Source organism: Pseudochaenichthys georgianus, chromosome 10 (assembly GCF_902827115.2).
Source record: "Pseudochaenichthys georgianus chromosome 10, fPseGeo1.2, whole genome shotgun sequence".
In the NCBI taxonomy this organism is placed as follows: Eukaryota; Metazoa; Chordata; class Actinopteri; order Perciformes; family Channichthyidae; genus Pseudochaenichthys; species Pseudochaenichthys georgianus.
The window spans coordinates 16,498,350-16,518,055 of NC_047512.1; the positions used below are offsets into that span (position 1 = coordinate 16,498,350).

The window sequence follows — 19,706 nt, forward strand, 5'->3', positions numbered from 1 at the left end:
ATATAATATATTATTTTGAAGGCGAGTTGACAGGAAGTTGTTGTTGCTATGGAAACAACAACATGACGGAGAAAACGTAATATCTTCTACATATAAAGACGGATAAAGTAAAGAACAAAAGTCTGAAAATATCAGTACAGTATCATAGAACTTTAACATAATTGTTTTTGTTACTTTCGTTGCAGTTGTATGTCTTAAATGTAATGTAAATGTTGCCTTCGTGTGTGGTTCGGGGCCATCTTCGTGCGAAATTCACAATTCCATATTCGTGTGTCCATCCGTCGCGTGTCAATTTTGGGACAGTGTGACGCGGGCTTAAAGAAAACATTGCCATTTTAGTTCAAAATATGTATATAATAAACTTGTTTAATCTGTGATGGATTGCTGATGGTTTTTAGTTTTTTTTTGTGTACAGTGCTAGGCTAGGCAAGCTGTTTCACATTACATTACATGACATTGCATTTAGCTGACGCTTTTATCCAAAGCGACTTACAATAAGTGCGTTCGACCAACAAAATACAAACTTGAAGAAAACAGAATCATATAAGTACATCAGGTTTCATAGAGCAAAAACATTTCAAGTGCTACTCAACTGGCTTTAGGAAAGAGATGAGTTTTTAGTCTGCGCCGGAAGGTGTGTAAGCTATCTGCTGTCCTGATGTTAATGGAGAGCTCATTCCACCATTTTGGAGCCAGGATAGCAAACCCACGTGTTTTTGCTGATGGGAACTTGGGTCCCCTTCGTAGCGAGGGTGCAGCGAGCTGTTTGGTTGATGCACGTGCTGGGGTGTACGGTTTAACCATGTCCTGGATGTAGGAAGGGCCAGATCCATTCGCAGCATGGTACGCAAGTACCATTGTCTTGAAGTGGATTCTAGCAGTTACCGGAAGCCAGTGGAGGAGGAGGAGCGGCGTGGTGTGGGAGAATTTAGGAAGTTTGAAGACCAGACAAGCCGCTGCATTCTGGATGAGCTGCAGAGGTCGGATGGCACATGCAGGTAGACCAGCCAGGAGGGAGTTGCAGTAGTCTAGGCGTGAGGTGACGAGAGCCTGGACCAGAACCTGCGTCGCTTTCTGGGTCAGCTGGGGATGTATCCTCCTGATGTTGTAAAGCGTGTATCTGCAGCAGCGGGTTGTAGCAGCTATGTTTGCAGTGAAGGACAGGTTGTTATCTAGGATCACACCCAGATTCCTTGCAGTCTGAGTCGCGGAAACAACAGAGGTGCCGATGTTGATTGTCAGGTCAAGAGTGGGACAATCTTTTCCCGGAAGGAAAAGCAGTTCAGTCTTGTCAAGGTTGAGCTTGAGGTGATGAGCAGACATCCACTGAGAGATGTCAGCTAGACAAGCAGAGATGCGTGCGACGACCTGGGTCTCTGAGCGGGGAAAGGACAGAATTAATTGGGTGTCGTCAGCGTAGCAGTGGTATGAAAAACCATGCGGGCTAATGACAGATCCGAGCGAGTTTGTGTACAAGGAGAAGAGGAGGGGACCAAGAACAGAGCCCTGAGGGACCCCTGTAGTTAATTGACAAGGGTCGGACTCCGACCCTCTCCAAGTAACCCTGTAGGTGCGGTCCTTGAGGTATGAGGTGATGAGGGAAAGTGCAGAGCCTGAAACTCCAAGTTCTTGGAGAGTGCGAAGGAGGATCTGATGATTCACCGTATCGAATGCAGCAGACAGGTCCAAAAAGATGATGACAGAGGAGAGGGAGGCTGCTTTAGCAGTGTGCAGTTCCTCAGAGACAGCAAGGAGGGCAGTTTCTGTGGAGTGACCTGCCTTGAAACCAGACTGGTGCGGATCCAGAAGGTTGTTCTGATGGAGATAACAGGAGAGTTGTTTAAAGACAGCGCATTCAAGTGTTTTAGACAGGAACGGGAGGAGAGAGACAGGCCTGTAGTTTATAACATCGGACAGGTTGAGAGTGGGTTTCTTTAGGAGAGGGTTTACTCTTGCCTCCTTGAGACTGTTTGTAAAGTGACCAGAAGTTAGAGAAGTGTTGATGAAATGGGTGAGAAAAGGTAGAATATCAGGAGCGATAGTCTGAAGGAGGTTTGAAGGGATAGGGTCCAGAGGACAGGTGGTAGGGCGGGCAGAGGTAATGAGGGTAAGAACCTCACTTGGAGAGAGAGGGGAAAAGGAGGTCAGTGTGTGGGTGAAAGGAGGGTCTGGTGACCCAGCGGTGAGTAAAGGTGGGTCAGAAAAAGAAGAGCGAATATCATCAACCTTTTTTTCAAAGTGGTTAACAAAGTCGCTTGACAGAAGGGAGGAGGGGGAAGGGGCTTTTGGGGGGTCCAGGAGGGAGGAGAAGATGGAAAATAGTGTTTTGGGATTGGAATAGGAAGATTGGATCTTATCTTGAAAGAAAGTGATTTTTGCCTGAGAGATCGAAGCAGAGAAAGAGGAGAGGAGAGCCTGATAGGTTAGGAGGTCGTCATGGTGTTTGGTTTCAAGTCAAGTATTTTAAGCTAAGTGGATATTTTAGTGCCTTTAGCTTCATATTTAGCTATTTAAGAGTGGGCATTATCTGGGCAAACAGTAAGGAATACAGTTTGCAGATTGTCCGTTCTTTCCATTTTGCATCGGCTGTGGAGAGGTAACAGATGCATTATATAACACACCCGTCTGTTTTTATGTTAAAAAAAAGATATTATCCAACTACCAATCGGTTTCTTAAATTCATATATCGATTGCCATATGTCATATCAATGCTCAGTCCTGTGTTGAGAAAAGCAGCAACGTGGAGCGCTCCTCAAAATGTGAAGCAGTGAGTGTCTTTACTGCTGTCAGTTTGGGCTGTGATGATGCAACAGAGGAGGGGTTTGCAGGGGGGTTAGGGTGGCAGAAAGGGAGAGATGGCAAGGGGGAGAAAGAGGTGAAGATATGACAGGCGTGGCATAAAGAAAGGGATGAGAGGGCTAGATGCCAGTAAGGAAGGGGGGGGGGCAGCATGTGCTCAAACACAGCCCTGTGTGTTGCCATGGTGCAGCTCAGTCAGAGCTGCACAGTAGCTTTGCTGCTCAGCTAGCTAATTACCCACAGACTGCACCGCTGATACGCAGCCGACCGGAGCCTTACGGATTTCCAAGAGCTTTTCTTTTGATTGCCGCATTGACACACGAGAAAAGTAAAGGAACCATCTATTTATATGAAGTTTAATGAATTCCTATATGACGACACCATCTAAAATGTGCTGTGGGTATGTGGTGCGCAGCGTTATTGAACAGTGTAGTGGTGCTCTGCTGTGTCAGCCATGCCACTTGTGTAATATAAAGAGCTCTTCCAGCGCTTCATTGTCTGTAGACGGCCGCTGCTTACTGAGAGCCTGCAGATCCTGATCAGCCTGCTTATAAAACCCAATATGGGCCATTGTGGATTAATATTCACCATTAAAATGTCCAATTATGTAATCAGCCAAATCCAAGCCCTGCATATGCTCACTAGAATATCTCAACAGTCAGGACTGAGGGAGGGGAGGGGGAGGTCTGAAAGAGAGGAATGATGCAACATCAGCCCATGCATCTAGAATTTAAGGAACATTGCGGTTTAGTTTGAACAGACATCTTACGTGGTTAAAGAAAATAGGCCTTTTGTTTTGACCACAGTATCGTTTAGTGTAAACAGGTTCAAGGTAGATTTATTTGATTAATCAGAAGTAAGGTATTTCTTTAGGTTGATGCAAATACCATAATGCAGTATTTTTAATGTAAATATTTGACATGCCTTGTCTGAGCATCTGTTGTGTTTGAGAAAATATCAACTTGGTACATTTTTATTTTCTCTTTTTATACTGTAGAATATTTCTCTGAATAATCAGTAAATTGTTAAGGGATTATCAAAGTTGTTGCTCATCATTTTCATTATAATCAAGAAATTGAGTAATTCACTTATTGTTTAAGCACTTCAATTCTATCAAGACCAACATTTATGTTTCAGTTTCTGCGAGGAATTCCAGGTTAACAAAATGTGCATTTTAAATTGAAACCTGAAACTGGAAATAGTATTACTTACGGTTTGTTTTTATGGCTGCAGTCCATACATTTTGACCCAGTATTCTGTCCAACACAGCAGGTTTGTCTTGTTTTGACAGCCAGCTGGTGTTAAGTTCCTCATCACATAAACTCCTGTTAAAAGTGCTTAGCCTCAACGATTAGTGTGTTTTCAGATCAGTGCTTGTGTCCTTTTTTATGTCCAATAACGCAGCCACTATAATGTTGGCCGAGACTCGTTCTTTAGGGGACAGTGTGTCATGCCCGTCGTGCCTGAACACAACCCGAGGTGGGTGGAGAAGAAGGGCAAATCTGGACCCTCGATAGGAGGCAGATTGATTTGGCAATCGCCAAAGTGCTACAAACGTTTAAAACAATGCCCCGTTTTTTTTCCCTCTGCTGTTTGGCGCTAAATACTTCAGCATATGGATAAATGTGCTCATATATTCATAACTATAACAGGGAAACTAGAGGCACGGCTCTTGTTTCTATTGCCTCGCCCGTTGTCCTACTTACTGGAATTCTTCATCACTTTTAACACCTACACTTATTGTGAGCCAAAACTCAGGCAAGGGTAGTGAATGGAGATATGGGAATGTGTGGGCGTTCACGAGTGGAGCTTATAGAACAGTGTGAAATCTCAACCATGACAGGATGGTCTCTTCTGTTGTATGTAGAGACCGACTGAGCCCCCTGGGAGGAGGGGACGAATGGTTTTCATTGGGCTATATGTCATGTGTACGTTAGCCTTATTTTCACAATATAATTTTTACAATGATGCTTTAAGTGCTCTGTTTTTGCTGTCAGATAGTTTTATTACTGTCTCATGATTTTCATTTGTGAACCAATATCAGCTGAGGAACCTTAGTTTCCATTTATTCTATATTACACACATTTAAAGAAAAGAAAATTCAACATGTGAGTGAACCATTGTTGTGTAAAAGGCCGTAAAAGCAAATGAGGGGAAAATCTCCTCATGTTTTTGCACTGAAATGCATCAGATGCATGTAAGGACCATTGTGGCCTCAGGGCAGAGTGTTTGTTACATCGTAGGGTTCATGAAGCAGAATCACAGTCCAATGTTCCCAATTAAAAGAATCGCAAAAAGGCTAAAATTGGAAGGGACTAATTGCAGCTCAGAAGATTGTGTTCTGGGGTGCTCAGGAAAGAAATGAGAGAATTGAAGGTGACACAAGTGAATCAGAGCAGAGAGCTCTCTTTGGACAGAGTATCATGTACCATCAGGTGCGTTTTCTGGTAGTAAATTGTTTCAGCTTGTTAATTTGTATGTGCGTCCCTTTTAGCTGCATTGAGATGCTTTTCTGAGTGCTTCTGTAGTTGGCAAGGCAAAATGAGGATGCAAAGATAGAGTTAAGATGGATGGAGGCAGCTGAACGGCCTTTTAAAGGAATAGTTCGTTATTTTGTGAAATCTGCTTTCTGGCACATGCAGTAGCTAGAAAAGAAGATTGATACCAGTAAATATGAAGCCACGGTAACAGAAGTATGTTAGCTTAGTTTAGCTTAGCACAAACACTGGAAATAATCGGCCATCCTCTGTTCACCAATCAAATCTGCATATACCAGCATTTCTAAAACAAATTGATCATAACATTATGTATTTTTTGTTACATTTTTACAAAAACAAAGTGTAAATTTTACAATTACAGGTTACAAGGCACTATGAATGAATGGTCTATTTTGTACAAAGCCAGTTTAGCTGTTCCCACTTGTTTGCAGTCTTTGTGCTAAGCTAAGGTAAATGTCTGCTGGCCATGATTCCTCCAAACTAACTCCCTAAAACATTGTGATCCATAATGTCCCAATATTATTTTAATACAGCAATGTTTGTTTTGTGTTGTTGATGCAGTGTAGTGTGTTGATAGATACATTGGATGCTGGATGTGTTTGTAACCTGTTAGTTGCTGGTTGGACGGTGACATGTCTCACCTAGTCATGTCAAATTAAGACTGCTACATCAGCATCTTCACCCCGTCTCACAGACAACACACACACTGAAACATTTAGATGAATTTAAATGATACATTTTAACCACTCACTTTCTCCATATTAACACCACAGCAGCCGAATGATTCTGTACACCCTTTGCTGAGGCGACGTGACAGTGGTGAACGCATCAAAATGGCAGCACTCACAGTTGTGTGTGGTTGTGCGCTGTCACCGGTACTCAGCGCAGGATCCAAAACACCAAAGAGGAACAAGCTTAGCAGCTCTCTCAGCTTAGCAACAAGGGGTAGCAACTAGTCAAGAGCTGTGAGGTAACATGCTGCAGTGACCTCTGATGTAGAGGAAGCAGTGGGGGCGGGATTATGTGAAGCATACTGATGACACTCACACATGTCAGGCTTTCTTCACTACGGAGCATCGTCACAGAACAATGGGTACCTTTTAACTACGGCTTTTACTTTGTGATTGAGCCTCCTGGTTAACTGGGCGATGTGAGACCAGCAACGGATTTAAATTAAACAGTAGAAAAAAAGAGTTGTCATGATCGATGACGAGGGAATCATTGTAGTTCTGTCGCCCACTCATTAGCAGCTACATTGGAAAGGCAGGGATGACTCAATCAGAGAAATAACACTGAGACATCACTCACAGTGTCGCTTTACATACATGAGCACTACTCCGCAACGAAGAATTATGCTGGTATTCGATAGTTTTTGGGGGAATTCATATTTAGATTCATCTGCAACAAATGTTATTTAGTACACCATCCCATATACTGTACGTCCATCATAGATGAATCACACACATGTACACACACTGCCATGTTCAAACCTGATCAATTGTCAGCAGACTTGTAGAAGGCCTTCTCCAGCAACATTGTTATGAATATTCATTACACTAAGTACTTTTCCCTCTGTGGCTGCACTTGTGAAGGTCAAACTAGCCAGCTCTCATTTGGAGCTGCTCAGCATGACAGAGAGGTAAGCCAGAGCATGCTTTTGTAATATTACATAAAGATGAGGAGGGAGCGCTGCTGACAGCTGTGACGGGCTATTAATTATGGTTTCACGAATGTGCGTCTGTGGTGCGTGTTGGGAGGGGTGCAACACAGTCACAATGCTCAATCAAAGCCATCAAATCAGAAAACTTTGAGCTTTAATGGGGCCATTTTATGGGTGAACTAATTAATTTCCTTGTGGCTGCCTTATTGAAATAAATGCCTGAATTCAGCTGGCGTTGTAGCAGGAGAGAAGAAGCAGTTGACCTTTACCGCTATGGGATTTTCTTTACTACATCTCGTTATTCCGCCTTTCTCCCTGACAAAGAAGGCAACGTTGAGTTTCGACGGGCGTCCGCGAGTAAGACATCTCTCGCTGTCATGTGTTCATCCTTCTCAGCTCTGTTCATCCGTCACTTTGTCTCTCACCTTGCTTCTCTCCTTCCCTCTTCCCTCCGGCACGGGGGCCACAGCGTGAATGAGATGTTGGGTGCATGGTAATTGAGTAGGTATTGATTGGACTGCAGCGTGGCCTACGAGAGGCCAATGAGAGCCGGGGGATCAGAGCAGCACCACTGACTGCGTCTCTCATCCCACATTCTGCAGGAAAACATAAACGCAGTACTGCTAAAGGCACTACAAAACAAAGGAACATTACATTTGTAGATAACACAGGCATGCCTTGTTCTCCTACATGAATCTGCTGTTAGCTCTGATTCGAGACCCAGGAAGAGCGTCCTTCAGCATTGGCTGTATCATTTGACTAACTGCGTGCATCATCTGAGCGAGGCTGACTGTCATATTTCACTGCGATGTCACCACTGGAGACTGAGCTGCCATGTCGGTGAGCCTGGCCAGAGAGGAACTGATGTGGAAATGTTTGCTACGGTGGAAGGGGGGGGGTGTTATTGCTCTGTCAGCATGCCGTCGCTGTGCACATGCTGAACCCTCTTGTTCTTCCCCTCCGTTCTACCTGCAATGACTTGGAGGCTTTTGAAAAAACAAGTAATGCTGACAACAGGTGAAGAAGAAAGAAAGGGTTCCTAGGGCGGGACATTATTGTCATAAACAGCGTGTGTGCACATCGTGCTTTTAAAATTAGATCAATCATTTGAAATGATGTTTTATGTACAAGTGTTTAGTTGCTTTTATGAGCAATTGTTGCATCGTTTGCACTCAGTGTCTTGCCATTTGTTTAGTGCATGATATCAATAGTAACATACATAAAGACAGGCAAGCTTAGTCAGCCCTCTATCTTGTATTGTCAATTGAATTAAAACAATTACTTATTTGCTTTTTTTGCTGAGACTTAGATAAGGAAATTGATAGCAATCACATGTCTGCACAGTAAATACCAAGCTACTCCCAGCTGTCAGCTAGCTTAGCATAAAGACTGGAACAAGGGGAAACAGCTGACTCTGTCCAATGGAAACTTAATTCTACTGTCGCTTCTTTTTTTATGCTTTTTTTTTTAAAATATCAATCAAAAAATCTAAATATAGAGTGTTCATTTGTGAGCTATACAGATTCTGGTAGGTGGATTTGCTATATTCAGACTGAGCCAAGCTAGGTTTTACGCCCTCAATACAATTATGATTCTTAGCTTATTTAGCCAACTGCTCGAGGCCTTATTTATCAGATATGAGCACTATCCTCCTTCTCGTCTAACTCTCATTTTCTATTTTACCTAGATGATGTACAGTAAATCTGCCTGACAAACCATCAGCTATTAAATACAGTATCAGCTGATTGATTTGTATGTCAAATAGATCAAATAGAGCTGTTTGGTATATATTCAAATCGCTCATCCTGACTCCACTGCAGCCACAACATTATTTTTGAACACAGCTTTTCTACATTTAACTCGTGACGCATGGATTTCAGAGGGAGAGAGTGTGTGTGTGATGTGTACAGGCAGCTCTGAAGGCATCCGGGCACATCCAGCCCATGGCATGTGTGAGCACAGAGCTGCATAAACTGCAGTGAGAGCCCTGAGAGGTGAAGCAGGGGGGAGGTGGCTAAACGGGCTTCCCGGCCAATACCGAGCAAGCACTGGTTACCATGGGAACACATTGATTATTTAACAAGTTGGACGAAGCCTGTGCCCTGCACTTGCCAAGCTTCAGTGGGAGTCTGTGTGGCTTTACTGTCCCGAGGGTCTGCAGCCAAGTGTTGTGTGGTGCAATGCCATCGGGACGTGATACACATCCACCGTGATGCTGAGAGACAAGAGACAGACACACACCATCTCAACTGACAGAAGAGCAAGATGATAGATTGATGAATAAGAAGCTATTATGAACAGATGGGTGGATCAGACGAGGGAGTGAAAGAAAAAAAAAAGCACTTTGAATTTTCTTCACTCCTGGTGGTCAGTTGGGACTTGTTGTAATGGTCTCATGCTGGCAAAGCAGTCTGGACTCATTGTGTGTACATGAGGTCTTTTGTTTCCAGTATGCTCACTTGCCTACATGTACAGGGGTCATCATAGCAAAAGCTCCTGTATAACGCTGAACGCTGCATTGCAGGTGGTTCAGAAGTTAATAACAACAACTGCAAACAGCCATTAGGGATTGGATTAAATGGAAATATAAGGATTCTATGGTGTTCATATACCTGCCATATCCATCTACGACAAATTAGCATAGCTGCTCAAATATTTTAGGGCAAGTCTCTTTATAACCCCATTTAAACCTGGCATTGACATGCGATCTGTATTTGGATAAGGACAGACATTTGTTATAGTATCATTGTTTGCAGAAAGCATTGTGGGATTAGTTCGACTAGCTTGCATTGTGCTCGGATCCCAGCCAGTTTGAAATACATCCATTCAGCGTGACCACAAATACAAAGAAAAATGTTGAAAGGTCACCTCACTACTCCTGTCCCTGCTTTTGGCAAATCAGATGAAAGCTACAACTATTAACAATATCTAACAAGTCTTCCTTTTTATAAAGTGATGAAACTCGGTGACGCCGGTCTATTGAATTGCTTTCTTTTATCTCGTACACCAAACACAGATCATATGTTATCACTAGGTGTAAATGAGCCTGTATTGACCCAATCTCAGATCTCAAGGGCTAGTCAAAGTCAATGACACGTCTTTATAGGCAGCTATCAAGTCTTTCAGGTGTCTGATTCCTGTGAAAGCTGATGATGGTGTTTTTACTCAGCAGAGAAAGAGATCTTTAGCCTTTCAATACAGATGAACAGAATACAATGATTTCAATTTCCCGCTGTGTGGCTCTTAAATCTTTTTTTTTTTTTTTTTTACTTAAAGGGGACCTATCATGCAAAATGCACTTTGTGATGTCTTTTATACATAAATATGTGTCCCCGGTGTGTCGGGGAACTCATGCAGCGTCAGAAAATAAAACCCTCTCTCTTTTCTTCCGTACCCAAATCTTTTAAAAAAAACGGGTGTACAACGAGCGGATACAGATTTCCATCCACTGTGACGTTTTCCATCCGCTGTGACGTCGGCGGACCCACAGAAAGTTGCTATCAGAAAAATGCCTGGCGTGTTTTGGACGTATTCTCGTCTTTGTTTACATTAGCAAGCCTCGCTAACACTCAGAGCTGACCTGTACTTAAGAGCACATGTGTTTAAAAAGCAGGAAATAAAAAAGAACTCACCTTGTGATAAACCTGCAAGAGAAAAAGCATTTGAGCTCCATACTATTTCAGAAATAATCCTTGAGGTGGTTTAAACGTTTTATCACGTTTTATCACAACCGAATTTCACTTTATCTCCGGTAGAATTCTGATCAGGCATTAGCTCTGCCTCCTCTTCTTTCTTTTTTTTCAAGCTAAGGACCCAAGATCCGCGTTTCTCTAACAGGGTTGCAAAAGAGGGGTTTGAGGCATGGCTACAATGGGTGATCTGTTTGGTATTGTGAAAAAAAAATTCACACATGTTTTATATAGGTATGGCCCTACAATATATTTTTCAAATATAGCATGATAGGTCCACTTTAAATCTGACTCAATCCTCCAGGCTCAAATCTGCAGTTATGGCACTGAACCACATCTGTAACATTTCTCCTGCTTCACCTATTACATCTCTCAAGTTATCTGACCCACATTCACCTGCAACACACTGACAGACATTCCCATCCCCTTATTGGTTGACAACAATCTATAAGAGTCTTCTTTTGTCTTCACAGCTGTGATCTACAACCAACATACACATTTACATTAATGCTGGTCGCTTGCACATACTCTAAGGACTTGCCATAGCACAGACAGATCCTAGTGCAGGTTTACATCATAAACATCCATAGTGGTCACATTTTTAATTGGCCGTCTTCCTCCTCTGGGCAGCAGGTTAGCGTCGAGGTAAAAGCAGGCTACCAACAATCCCAAGGAGGGAGGGTTAATCCATCTTAATCCGAGTTACCTGAGTAAATTACAAAATGTTAAACAAACTCATGTTGAGATTACTTATGTTGAGATTATCTTCCATTATTCCTTCCTGTTTGCTTGTTATGCGAGATTCAGATAGAGGGATTACGCAGCAATCCCAGGACGGGATAATACTGCTGTTTTCTCCGACTGATGGGTTTATTGTATTTCAGATGGACTCGTAGGTTCAGTGATCCCATTGGTCCACCATGATACTTATGTTAAGCGCTGCTGGCATTATACTGTAACAGGTGTGTTTTGTCATATGTGGTCTCCGAGGCGGATTCAGTAGCTTTGTCTGTCCGTCACCGAGGGACAGTAGTAGCCGATGTATTCCCCTGTGTGGCCCTCAGGCTGTGTTTCATCATATTTAGCTGTATTTGCTTTGGTTTTTATCCACAATAGACAGTCACTAAAATAGCTGCTGTGGACCTCACACTCATAATACAGATGTTTCTACTATTAAACCCTCGACAGGATTTAGGGCATATGTAATGCGGAGGGGTCTAAGATGAAGAAGGGCAACAACAACAAAAAGCGCAAAGCATTCATGAGAAATGTGCAACACAAGCACACAGACATGAGCATCTGTTAGTCCTTATGCAGATTACAACGGAGGGCTGATTTTGCTGACTGGGAGGAGGGAGGGAGGGAGGGGGGGGACAGCTGTCCAGAGTCATAGCACATCACCACGAGTGGAGCGGGTCAAATCTGGAGCTCCCATTTATCTGGAGAGCAACCTTCATTACCAGGGAACTCACCAAATGAGGAGTGTGACGAATAGGAGAAATGAATTGACACCTGCACACAGCTTGTGAGGCGATGAGGGACTTTGATCAAAGGATCAGATCTTTTGTAGAGCGTGTTTCAAGATATGTCTTGTGTTGCAGTCTCGTGCAATATGATTGGAAAGTGCTTTTTAAATACTGCTCAGGTAGTATAATCTTAGATGTGATAAGATATTAATTTAATATCTCAGGATTCAGTAAAATACGCCGTTTACTCAGCAGGATTTTTTCTGATCAATGTAAGAAAATAGCTTGATTTTGCCCAAAAAAAGCCATTAAATGTCATCAATTTTATTTGAACCACAAACGGTATTTGAATTAATAATAACAGGATATCAGTATCACAATATGAAATAATGAATATGATTATAGAGTATTATGTCTATAGTGCTCATTATACAATAATTGTAATTTTTGTGATATTTTAAAACAAATACCATAATGTCCTTATAAAACAATATAAGGTGTGGTTCATTGAGCTTAAGAAACACTTTCAAATGATATGCATGTGATCAAGCACCTTAATTCTTTCTTTATTATATTGAGATGGAACACATACCTTCTTACACCAAGTTATAATTAAGCTTTTATGCTCGTAAACATAGATTGTGAAATTCCCATAACTGAATCCCACATAATATTGAATCACAGTATATGTGTCAAAATATACATTTTTGGCTAGCTCTACATCTGCGTATATATTATATTGTATACGTGCCACTGTCAACTCTTTACAGATATAATGGCAGAACAGCACAGTTAATAAGTGGTTTCCAGTGTGTGATGAATCAGGAGGAAGATCACAATCAGCTGCTTGGACACAGTATCTGCATTTATTAAGACAGAGCTGAGAGGGTGAGATTAGGGGAGGTGGGGGAGGGTATGGGTAAGATAGGCAGCTAGTGATTTTCTCTTCAGTGTCTGACCTGAGGAAGTGTAAGATCCCCAAGCAGCGCCGTCAGCATCCCCTCACCCATGCAGCTCAATCAAATCAATAAAAAGTAGACAGCCAGTGTGCTGAACTAGAAGATGGCCATCAAGCTGCTCCTAAACCACCCAGCGTCTCCTCTTCACTCCTCTCTGTTTCCACTTTCCAGCTTCTTCTTCTTCTTCTTCTGGCCTCAAACTGAACAAGAGACACCAGGTGGCACAATGGAGCAGAGCTGGAGAGTTAATTGAACTGTGAAACTTAATATGCAGCACTTGTCGTTGGGTTCGACTGGATTTTAAAAAGCTGATAATGTTGCACATCAATATTGCTAATAGGTCATCAGCATTTTACTCTTTTCAGGGACCCAAAGAATAAAAAAATATTTAGTGTTTGCCATTAAAAAAGTGCCAAAGGGGGTCATTAACAAAAGCAAAAAGGACAAGAAAACGTTTATTTAAACTTTTACTGAAACACAATAGAACACGCTTTCCCAAAAATCATTATGATGTTTTTGAACCAACATTAAAAAATCATGTTTAATTTGCAACAATATAACATTGAGAACATAACAAATCTTTACATTTCAGAAGTTAAAACGCCACGTTTCGCATTTTTCATTTATTGGATGCATTGATTATTATTGTATCTTTTTTTTTTTATTGAAAAAATAATTCGTATGCATTTAAGGCTTAATGATTATGTGTTAACTGGTTAAGCTACAAATTAGAAAACCGAGAATAGTGAATAATTTACAGCAAAAATTGTCCTGCCAATGTTCCAAACATACATTAACTTATACTTTGTTTGCCTGATAAATGGCTTAAATAACTAATGGATTATCACATAATGTCAAATTGTTGTTGAATAAGCCTCTGTCAGGTATCTAATCAATAAACAACTAATCATTTCAGCTTCACTTATATGAAATAACCCCCTTAATTATAGAATAGAAAAAGAGCATTTGCACATTCCGTTGGTCTCTGTAGTATTCCTACAGTATTACATGTAGCCTGTGATGCTAAATAAATGGTTACCGAGCCATGAATTCATGCATTTTGTATGTGATACTACATGGTGATATTTGTGTGTGTGAAAAGGGAAGAGGATGTGGGATAAACGTATTGTCCCACCGGCTGAAACCACAAGCTGGTTTCTTTTATCAGGTGACCGCAGGACGTCCGGCGGTGTCGGTTAATAAGCAGCGGTCTCTCTGCCCCAGTCCTCATTCTCAGTCCTCACACCTTTCCAACATCCCCCCACACACACACACACACACACACACACACACACACACACACACACACACACACACACACACACACACACACACACACACACACACACACACACACACACACACACACACACACACACACACACACACACACACACACACACACACACACACACACACACACACACACACACACACACACACACACACACACACACACACCCACTCTCCTCCCCAAGGAGATTCACCGACTGTTCCCATGGCATCCGTTCACTTTGCTCCCCAGTGATGGTGTGTGTACCGCATTACGTCTGTGTGCTGCCAGCCTCACACACAGAGATAACGTGTATCTCTTCATATTCACAGGCCAACCCTCCCCCCATCATCGTCAACGCAGACTCACTAGATGCAGGCCCTTATGTAAGTATCTGTTCTCTCTCTCTGTACAGTATATATCTGGCTCATTCACACTCCCTCTGTGTGTGTGTGTGTGTGTGTGTGTGTGTGTGTGTGTGTGTGTGTGTGTGTGTGTGTGTGTGTGTGTGTGTGTGTGTGTGTGTGTGTGTGTGTGTGTGTGTGTGTGTGTGTGTGTGTGTGTGTGTGTGTGTGTGTGTGTGTGTGTGGTGTGTGTGTGTGTGTGTGTGTGTGTGTGTGTGTGTGTGTGTGTGTGTGTGTGTGTGTGTGTGTGTGTGTGTGTGTGTGTGTGTGTGTGTGTGTGTATATGTGAAAAGCCATCCTCCTGCTAGCAACATGCTGTTTGCCATGTGGACTGTCATCCATTATCCTATTGACCCCGCCTGTTTGTGGTGAATGTGCACTCTGCAGCTGCACATGTACATGTAGTATCACACTGCAGGTGTATTTTAGGAAATAAAGCCACATTTGAATGCAGCATATCAGGAATTGAAATGTGCTATTTTTAGTAAGTGATATAATCTAGTGAATGTATCTTCAGTATATTTTGATCACAACCCTATTCTCCAGGGATTATAGTGTGAAGGATTTAGCTGAAACATTTGCACGCTTCTCTTTTTTTGTTAATCTATTTTTAAAATATGCCATAATTCAGTCTCACGTAACAAACCATTGTGCTTTTTGTTTTCACAGGTAAATGGCAGTGATGGGATGTACAAATACGAAGAGATCATTTTAGAGCGGGTGAGTTTTACCAGTTGCTTTTTACATTTCGTTCCACAATACACACTCTCCTCTATAATGTATTCCCTGCATGATGGATGGATATCTCCCCACTAGGTGGTAGTAAGAACCTCAGTCTTCAAATATTGGGCTTGAAGAACATGAAAACCATAGAAAACTCTTAATTACTGTACATTTATGAGAATCATATGTGATATTATGTGTTAGTCAACTAATGGCTGTTACATCAGTGCAGTTACAGCGCCTCATGTGAGTATGAGCACAGACTAATGGCAGTGAGGCATAGTTTTTACATAATCCTGATGCACATGTCATAAGCAGACGCCAGCAATGTAAAGTGCTCTCCTGTTCAATTGTTCAGCAGGCACCACTGCACTTGTCAGCGGCGGTTCAGCTTGTAGTGGCAGAGCTATATGTTTCTACTCTCATTACTCAACCCACATATAGATGCACCTCCGATCCCATGATAGATGCACACTGTCTCTCTGCCCCTTCCTCTCTAAGTGGCATTTCTGCATGCGGCGGGCTTAAATAAGCTATGCAAAGTCACACGTTAAAAGGTCTGTGGGTGTGTAACATTGGGTGGTAAGGCCCGGTGTACTCTTCCCGAGCAGCACACTGGGAGGCCTCAGCTTCCCTCTGTCCTAATTTGTTGCGATCGTTGCTCATTAATTATAGAAAAAAAGAAAGTGAAGTCTTTTCTCAGCTGTCTTGTTTGCTGCCTGTCTCTGTGGCCAGGGCTGTCAGAAGCAGCAGTGCGCCCGGACCCACTGGATCCAAATGGGTCCTCTGTCATTTCAGGATCAGGGAAGACAGGGAGGCTGTGGTTTCTGCCTCCTGCAGTGAGTGAGACACTCTGTATCACGCTTCTCAGCTCATCTTTACGTTACATCATAAATCCACTTTTCTGTGGACACAGGGCATTCGTAACACTGATGCCTCTCTGTGGGTTGACAGAGTAAGCGTGACATTTTGAATGAAGTGTCCTCTTCTAATGAAATACATGGCATTATCATTTGTCATGTGCAAGGACAAACACACACACACACACACACACACACACACACACACACACACACACACACACACACACACACACACACGTGTTCAAGAACATGGACATCAGAAATGCCTTGTGAGATCCCTGGAGCAGTTTGCATCGATCACGTGTTCCTCGGAGATACTAATACACTTAAGAGCCACATTGCACTGACCCTGAGCCCGCATTGAGTCCATCACTTACATCAAAGTGTATGTGTGTTTGTCGTTTATGGTACCATATGCCAATCATAACCTGTGTGCAGGGGAACTCTGGCCTGGGCTTCAGCATTGCTGGAGGAATAGACAATCCCCACATTCCTGATGATCCGGGGATCTTCATCACTAAGATTATCCCTGGAGGAGCAGCTGCTATGGATGGAAGGCTGGGGTGAGTTTCCTTCCTCCCTTTCTCCACCTCACCTCCTTTCCTTGTTTTCAAACTCCTCTGCAGCAGAGCTGTGGGGGGAGGAAGACTTTCTACAGCCCTCTGCCCCCAGGCTCTTTGTGTTTCCTCAAAGTTATGATTCACAAACTGAAGCCTGAAACATGCAAAAATAATGATATGGAGTGCTTTTTTATGTGTGTTGGAGGTTTCTGATTACATTGGCCATACTAGGGTCCCTCCTGTCTTCTGTTGACTGACAGGGTGGGTGTGTGGGATTCATATTAAAAGGTTTCCCTCCACAGGGTGAATGACTGCGTGCTGCGTGTGAACGACGTGGATGTGTCCGAGGTGGTTCACAGCCGGGCGGTGGAGGCCTTGAAGGAGGCGGGGCCAGTGGTGAGGCTGCTGGTCCGACGGAGGCAGGCTCCACCCGAAACGATCCTGGAGGTCAACCTGCTGAAAGGGCCCAAAGGTCGGGTTTCACATCGCACTACACACACTACAATAGAAATGGAGATTAAATCTGGAAACAAAGACATGGAATATCACTAACAATGTGTTAAATCCGAGGTTGTTCATTGTACATGTTTTGACTTTCTGATTGTGTTTATTACTCAACAGGGCTTGGATTCAGCATCGCTGGAGGGATCGGAAACCAACATATCCCAGGAGACAACAGCATCTATATTACCAAGATCATAGAAGGAGGAGCTGCCCAAAAAGATGGACGACTGCAGACTGGAGACCGCCTGCTAGCTGTAAGAGCCTTCCTCTGACACAGACACATACTGAGGGTTCAAATCTAAATCTGCCCATTTTAGATACTCATGTAGTTCTGTGCGACTTAGAAAGGAAAGCAGCTATTGTTGTTAGTAGCGATAACAAACATTTATTGCTTTAGCCGGGCATGTTTGATGACTGAATGTCTATGGGACATAAGCACTTTACATTTACTAGTACAACCCACATGAGCTTTTATGATTGTGCATAATCAATAATCTACCATTTGGGCAATAAGGTGGGACAATAAAAGGCAATTAGCTGGAAAGGGTAATACAACGACTGTATCACTTTCATATTAAGGTGAAAAATTAAACATCCAATGCTCAGTTAACACATGCTGCACTGTGAGTAATTTACAAAGAGCACATCACTTTTTTGTCGTTGAATATTTAAATAAAAACGGATGTAATATATGAAGTGTTAAAAAAATACTTTTGACTGACGGTATGTTTGCAGAGAATTGGATCTGAAAAGAGAAACTGGTGAAATTCAGCACATCTTAAGAACCCCTACCTACTGCTTTGACCTCTGTTAACGCCGCGCGGCACACCAACCCTCCTCTCTGCCGTTTGAATGCACCGAAATCTCACAATACCTCACAGCTATGATTCATTATTGTGTTGGCTGGTGTGATGGCTGCTGTGATGCGTGATGTTGTCACACCAAAGCAAAGACACGAGGTGTTCAAGTGTTGACACAAGGCATTTTTTTCACCCCTCTTCTCTTTTCTTGACAAACTCAGGTGAACAACATCGTGCTACAAGACGTGCGTCATGAGGAGGCCGTGGCTGCGCTGAAGAACACCTCCGACATGGTTTACCTCAAGGTGGCTAAGCCGGGACCTGTGCACCTCAACGACATGTACGCCCCCCCAGACTACTCAAGCAGTACGTATCTACCTCTTCCTGTTGCTCCAGTCAGGATGCAAACAGAGTTAACACAGTCCAAATGCAAAAACTATATTTTATAAGCAACCAGCTCCAAAACGAGAACAGGTTTATTTATATAAAGTATTTGATTGAAAGTAAAGGGTGATTTCTAAGTCAAGGTACAGTAGGAGCGTTTTGCACTAGGAAATCTTTTTTATCTTTTTCGGAGATGTTGAATTTTAGAGTTGGATCACTGTTCTCTCCCCAATACTGCTATGCCCAGACACCCACATAGTGACACACACACACACACACACACACACACACACACACACACACACACACACACACACACACACACACACACACACACACACACACACACACACACACACACACACACACACACACACACACACACACACACACAATCCTACCCACAGCAACAACGAGCGCAGCTCTCTGCCTCCCACTGAGTGAGGATAGTTTCTCACATCCCACCTGCTCATGAGAGCCCACGATCTTGAGCTGCAGCTTCTCAAATGTTCTCAGTACAGCGATTTAGTATAAGAGCGGGCTATTGAATGCTTTTTGTATGTTCTGAATGTTTGCAGGGTTTAAGCCAACCTCTAATGCAGACTTAACCCCGCTCTGATAGTATAACCCGTGGTCAGCTGATCTGGATTTGAAGCCCTTGTTGTTAACATGCTCAGCTGCCTCCATCTAAAACGTAGATTCAGGGGAAAAGAGTGTTTTTATGCTTGTGATCTGTCTTTGTGTGCATGCCGAAAGACTACACTTTTTTTTAGAAAAGAGGCTAAGGAGTTTTAAAACAACATCAAGTCTAGATTACTGAATAAGCTCTGCTGCGGGAATAAAAGGCCATTTCCTAAACGTCACTTTGGTTCTTCAAAGGGAAATTCTGGCTTTGTACAAGCTGGGACCTATTTTTGTAGTTTTGGCCACGATTCCTCTTGCTAATAATAATCATTGTTCCAACCAACTCAATTGTGAAGATTTGGAAACAAACAAACCCACAGATTGGGCAAACTTATTTGAAAGAGAAACTCAAGGCAAGTGTTAAAATGATCGCTCAAACTGTTTGATCATATGAGAGACTTTGACCTTTAATCTGCTGTAACTGCCATAGTTGTGTGCAA

At 42.7% G+C, this 19,706-nt stretch overlaps 1 protein-coding gene across 7 annotated transcripts in view; it reads left to right on the forward strand.

Moving 5' to 3' along the window:
• Window positions 1-19,706, forward strand: part of dlg3 (discs, large homolog 3 (Drosophila)) — an 86,770-nt gene that overhangs the window by 39,233 nt on the left and 27,831 nt on the right. For 6 of the 7 annotated variants that reach the window (XM_034093096.1, XM_034093093.1, XM_034093095.1 and 3 more), the window contains 6 exons: window positions 14,677-14,730; window positions 15,418-15,468; window positions 16,773-16,897; window positions 17,197-17,366; window positions 17,516-17,652; window positions 18,420-18,564. In XM_034093096.1, coding sequence (XP_033948987.1) covers window positions 14,677-14,730; window positions 15,418-15,468; window positions 16,773-16,897; window positions 17,197-17,366; window positions 17,516-17,652; window positions 18,420-18,564 — 682 coding nt within the window. Of the gene's footprint in view, window positions 1-3,035; window positions 3,128-14,676; window positions 14,731-15,417; window positions 15,469-16,772; window positions 16,898-17,196; window positions 17,367-17,515; window positions 17,653-18,419; window positions 18,565-19,706 lie in introns of those variants that run through there. The other variant, XM_034093101.2, reaches the window with a different exon arrangement.